The 5,522-nt window shown below is 50.5% G+C and overlaps 1 protein-coding gene across 1 annotated transcript in view; it reads right to left on the minus strand.

Moving 5' to 3' along the window:
• Positions 1-193: 193 nt before the first annotated feature.
• LOC113213004 (uncharacterized) overlaps positions 194-5,522 on the minus strand; it is a 17,745-nt gene continuing 12,416 nt past the window's right edge. Inside the window, exons 2-5 of the mRNA XM_026431907.2 lie at positions 5,187-5,449; positions 4,667-4,923; positions 4,236-4,460; positions 194-4,152 (exon numbers count right to left, since the gene is read on the minus strand). Coding sequence (XP_026287692.1) covers positions 4,132-4,152; positions 4,236-4,460; positions 4,667-4,923; positions 5,187-5,448 — 765 coding nt within the window. The 5' untranslated portion in view covers position 5,449 and the 3' untranslated portion in view covers positions 194-4,131. The remainder of the gene's footprint in view (positions 4,153-4,235; positions 4,461-4,666; positions 4,924-5,186; positions 5,450-5,522) is intronic.

The following is a 5,522-nucleotide window of genomic DNA, read 5'->3' on the forward strand; positions in this document are numbered from 1 at the left end:
TTTGTAAGTACTTCTACGACGGGCAACCGTACTGACACAGCAGCTCGGCGGGCTGGTCTACCCGTGCGTATCCAGTTCTGTCGTGAGCGCCCCCCCTCCCCCCTGTGATATGTTCAGTGTGGGAACATCTTCATTTTTCTCGAAAGTGCGGTTGTTGTCGTGGTGGATTATGAGGGTTAAACACAATCACACATTTATTGGAGGTAATCTATTTATTGTCACATAGAAATCAACAAGGGGCGTAGTCTATTCCTTTCGTTATGTTAACTTTAACGCGCTAAAACAACTAGAAGCATCAATTTGGTTGAATATATTCACTCTTTTTGATGAGGGTGACCCATGATAGTCATTATACCTGAGCCTGACCCACAGATTGTCGACACTAATAACAGATAATCATATTTCAAGGATATGGAGAGTAGAATACGAAATATTCCAATATAAACCCCCCAAAAACATTCGTCCACGGGTGAAAGCATCGATAAAAAATAGTCAAATGGTATTTGCGATCGCTTTACAGCTGCTGTTCCTCCGGTCGCTGCCTCTCCCATGTGATGGTGGGGGAAAGGAAGAACTACCAACGATGGTCGAAAAGCCTATGAGGCATTTTCGTAAAGGGCAGTAACACTTTGCATTGGTTCGCGCCACTTATTTTCGACTGCAACAACTTGAAACTGTGAGAAATTTTTTGAGCTGCTTTTCCAAACAAATCATCTTTTAGAAAGTTCACTGCCATCGATATGAATAGTGACTAGCATTTGCACAATTACGATTTGGCATGAATTCCCGCATAAAGTGAAATAAAAATGGGAATTACTTAGTGCTGAATTCTGTTTATAATCTATAAGTTATACTCAAATCTGATGGGGGAAACTATATTAAAGTTAACAAAGGTACAAATGTTTTAACTCGGAGATTTATAAAGGCTGTAGAGTTTTCGTATCCTCAATATCCAGCTCAAATCTACTACTGAACACACACACACACATCGATGCGCTTGTGGTATTAAATCGTCGGTCACGTTGAACGGACTATGTACAAGCTAACGCAATCTTAATGGACTTTTGTTCTCTATTTCCCCTCCAACTAAGTAGATAGAAGAGAAAAAAAATAGACCTTGCCTTCAGGAAAACGTAAATAAATGGTGTATTTAAATTTCAGATAACTTTGATATGCTGAGAATTCCGAAAAAAAAGATACAAATGGATATGTGCGAGGTACATAGGCCTATGACAACCTGTAACAGCCTGAACGAATTTTAATGCGAAACTATTCACTGATATGAACTGGAATAACGAATTGAATAATGATTCATTCTGATACAATAAGGTAACTAACGGAAATTGTGGAAGACATTTTGCATTGCAAGATATGCGAAGTTTGTATATAGAAGCGGCGCAAGCCCGCGTGGCTAAAAAAATTTCCAGACTTCAGCTGTTTAGCCGTTCCACATTTCCTAGCCACACAAGAAAAAAAATACAGAAAAGGGGTACGAGCTAGGGTCAAACATAGATTAAAAATAGAGATTTTGAAGCTTAAATACTAGGGGTAAGATTTAGTTAAGTCTTCATAAACACCGAAAGCGTTTATAGCGCAGGCCCTACATTATTTAACATTATTGTTAACCATTTCTTACATTGAGCGACGAGAACGCAGAAGGCAGAGAATCGACTAAAAAGTATTAGTTCTGACCAGCTCTGACCCCGCTAGTTAATGTTGAAACCTTTCGTCTCCATTACGCTTGCCTGTCCTGCTCTCCACAACCTTCATATCAACCTACTGTCCCGTGACAAATTAATGCCGAAACGATACCGTTGTGACGTCAATTCGACTATTTTTACATCGTTTCGATGTTTGGCCGTCATTTCTCATTGGGCTGGCTCACCGCCACGCGACTCGTCATGGTCATTCCCGCGCGAGAAATTGTTTAAGGCAACGATATCGTTGCGACGTCAATTCGCCCATTTTAACGTCGTTTTCATGTCGTTTAGACGTCGCGTCCACGCCGTTTCTCACTGAGTCCCCCGTCTCTCAGCAGCATTTAGGATTACTAAAAGTCTATGGCGCAAGGTGCTCGCTATAAGTAAACGGTGTGAGGCAAGACTCGTCCTCAGAGAACCTACGAGAACCGCTTCTCAGACGCAGATACAAGTTTGAATATTATAATATAATTTATACGAAGAGTTTCCTAGCTCTCTAGTTCCAACGCTGTTACCAACCTCTAATATGTGACACGCATCGCACTTGTTAAGAATAACTTACATATCTGAGGAGGTTAACCGAAAATAAGGTAGAGCGTTAGAAGATATTTCTCAAAATCGATTTTGCCATGGCATGAGATAATTTGCTTGAAACAATTTAGTTTATTGTCTCTTAATTCAGCCCGAAGAGTAAATACGTAATCCTACTAATCCCCACTATCACAAGGAAACCAGTCCAATAAAACTTTAGTTATTGTCAGTGTCTTCTCAAAGTCCAGAGGGTTCGTAATTGACGAAGAGTTAAATTCACCTCGGGGCGGAAAAGCGTCAGCGTTTTGTACCGTGTCAGGGGCGACGACACAGCAGTGTTGCGGGCTGGCCTACTCCAGGAGCCGTCGCCCCTTACGGGTAGAGCGGGTAGGCAAAGCCACACACTGCTGTGTCTTAGCCCTGACACACGGTACCGGGATGCCTAACAGCAAAGCCCCTACTAAACTTAAACGCTTAAAGAGATTGCTGAGAATAATTCGTTCTTCGTATATTGCCGGAAGACTGCTGTAAAATTTTCTCGTGAACTTTTGTTATACAAAATATAAAAACATGGAAAGTTTTCCAAGACATGCAGTGCTTAAAAAATTAGAAAAGTGCAGTGAAGTTGTGCAGGTCAAAAATTTGAGTGCCATGTGCAAAGAAAAACATGCGAGCTGTGAAACACTGGACAGCGTGCACCCGTACACAATTCGTATTCATCGCGCGAGGAGTTGCCTCACAAATCTGGTGGAACGTGGAATAAAGGTATTCATGTTTTGCTGTCTTTTTAAAACAAAGGCGTGTGCGGACGCCTCAAGACAAGCTTCAAAATCCACGAAAATGAACATTCAAATGAGCAAAGTATCGTTTGTCATCTCATAGCTAAGCAAACTGAACGCCGTTAAATTTTCCCATCAAAGTATTAGTGACCGCATTATTATGTCGGCTTCTTGACAGAGAATCTGTCACTGCCTCGCCAAACATAGCGGCACTATAAAAAGAAATGTGTTTGTATTCACTGATTGACACAGTTCAAAATGATTATTCTCAACAAACTTCGGTGAATTGAGAAATATCTGCGCTGTGGCAACATTCTACTCGATTCCGTATACCTATTATTTACCAAATTACAAGGACTTAATCTCCCGCTTAACAAAGTCAATGTACAGGCTCGACCTCAGAGCGACGACCAACGTGCACAAACGCGCGCGAGCGGGCCAGATATGTCGTTACATGATATCATTGGATATGTTTACACGAAACGGTGGCGGGGCACTCGGAGGGGGGCGAGGGGGCCCGACCAGCGGCCCGACCCCCGCACGGGGCTCAGAGGGGGCAGGGAGGGGGCTCGCCCCCCCGCGGCCTCCAAGACCTCGAGGGCGTCACAGTGGCGGAAGCATGAGGCTGCCCCGGCGGCGGCCGAGGCGGCGGCCACCCTGGGCGGTGCGGGTCGCGGCGAGTAGTGGCGGTGCGCGAGCGGCGGCGCGCTGCTGCGGCGCGGGGGTGCCCCTCGGGTGGCTGGGGGGCCCGTCGGGGCGCGGGGAGCGGCGGTGAGGAGTGCTGGGAAGGGGCGTGCAATAGTGCGGTGGTGCTCGTTGCGGGCCGAACGGGCCGCGAGGACGCGCGGGGGCCCGGGGGCTGGGCTGCCCCAGTGCGGGCGGTGCGGGCCCCGCGCGCCGTGCAGGGGTCCGTGCTGGAGGGCGGTGCGGTGGTGGAGCTGGTGCGGCTTGGTGCGCGGGGGTGATGGTGCGTAGGAGGCGGGTTTTTGGCTAGCTGACCTGCCGGGGGCAGCGCCCACGCTCACGACGGAAGGCCTCTGCCAGGGCCTCTGCCAGGGCCTCTGCCACGGCCAGGGCCGCGATGGTGGAAGTCCTCGAGTCCCCTGCGAGCCCCGCTACCGTCACCAGGGCTTGTCCTCCACCTGTGGGACAGACTCATTTACTAACGGCTGTCCTCGTGGAGCTCGGACGCGCCGGACAGGTCCTCTCCGTCAGAGGCCTCTACCTGGTCGGGCGAGAGAACGTCCTCTGCTTCTGTCTCGGCCTCGACGGCCGCGCTGCGCTTGTTGTTGTTGGCGGACGCCATGACCAGGTCGAGAGAGGAGGCTGGGCCGTTGAGCACGCGGCCGAAGTGCGGCTTGGAGTTGTCCTTGAGCTGGCGGGCCGCCGCCGCCTCCTCGGCCAGGCGCTGCTCCTGCACCTCCCGGAGGCGCTCCTGGCGGATCATCTCCTGCGGACAGAGCAAGGTTGAGGTTTACCGACTGAGGCGGCCTCCACAACAAATTCAAGCGTACACCATTTATTTTTCCTGATTTTTTCTGATTTTTTGAGATAATCCTAATATCTTTCTAATATCTTGTTGCGTGAAGTACCCCACGTTACCGACACGTCAACGCACAAGTTTAAGCTTCTCGCCCTGTCCGTCGAGCGCGTTACCTTGAGGTGCTGGAAGCTCCCCGTCTGCTGCGGCGGCAGCCCCCCGCCCGAGATCCTGGCGGTCCGGTGCGGCTGGCCGCTGTAGAGGCGGCCCGAGGCGAGGCCCGTCGGGCTGTTGTCCTCGAAGTTGCGGATGCGTCCGGCGGGGCTGTTCCTCCAGCGCGGCGGGGTGTTCTCCACGATGCGGCCGTACACGGGGCCCGGGTAGGCGGCGCGCGCGCCGTTGCGGAAGCGCACGTGGGCGTAGTCCGGCGTGCCTGGAACAAGTCGTCCGGATCATGTGTACCATAAGGTGTGTCGGGGCAAGCACCCAAGTAGTGTTGCGGCGGATGGTGAGGAGGGTGAGGCAAACCCGAAACACCGGGGGCGTTTGCTCTGGTACACCAGGTACAATTCGTGCAAATTGACGCTCGTCGAATATCCCGTTATTCTTTTCCGAAACCATATTGTGAGGTGTTCTAAAGGAATTTCATAATTTCATCTTAAACTTTGCCTGCAAACACACGTTCGACATGCTCACCTGACTGCCCCTGGCCGCCGCGGCCACCCATGGCCGACTCCCACGTGTAGGCGAACGCGTCCCGGTAGGTGGGTATCTCGTTGGTGATCTGCGCGGCGCGCGACTGCCGCTTGGAGAAGAGCCACATGGCGCGCAGCTGGTCGCAGGTGGGCTCCCGCTCGCCCAGGCGGTCCAGCGGCAGCACCTCCTGCGGCGAGTGCGGCAGCGCGGCCGCCAGCGCCAACAGGGGCCAGCCCAGCACCAGCACCAGCAGCGCGGCCATCCTGTGGGCAATCAGACAATCTGCTCAGGAACAACATAGCATGAAGGAAATTTAAAAAAAAAAAAAAAAAAAAA

Source organism: Frankliniella occidentalis, unplaced genomic scaffold (assembly GCF_000697945.3).
Source record: "Frankliniella occidentalis isolate FOCC.00 unplaced genomic scaffold, Focc_3.1 Scaffold39, whole genome shotgun sequence".
NCBI lineage: Eukaryota > Metazoa > Arthropoda > Insecta > Thysanoptera > Thripidae > Frankliniella > Frankliniella occidentalis.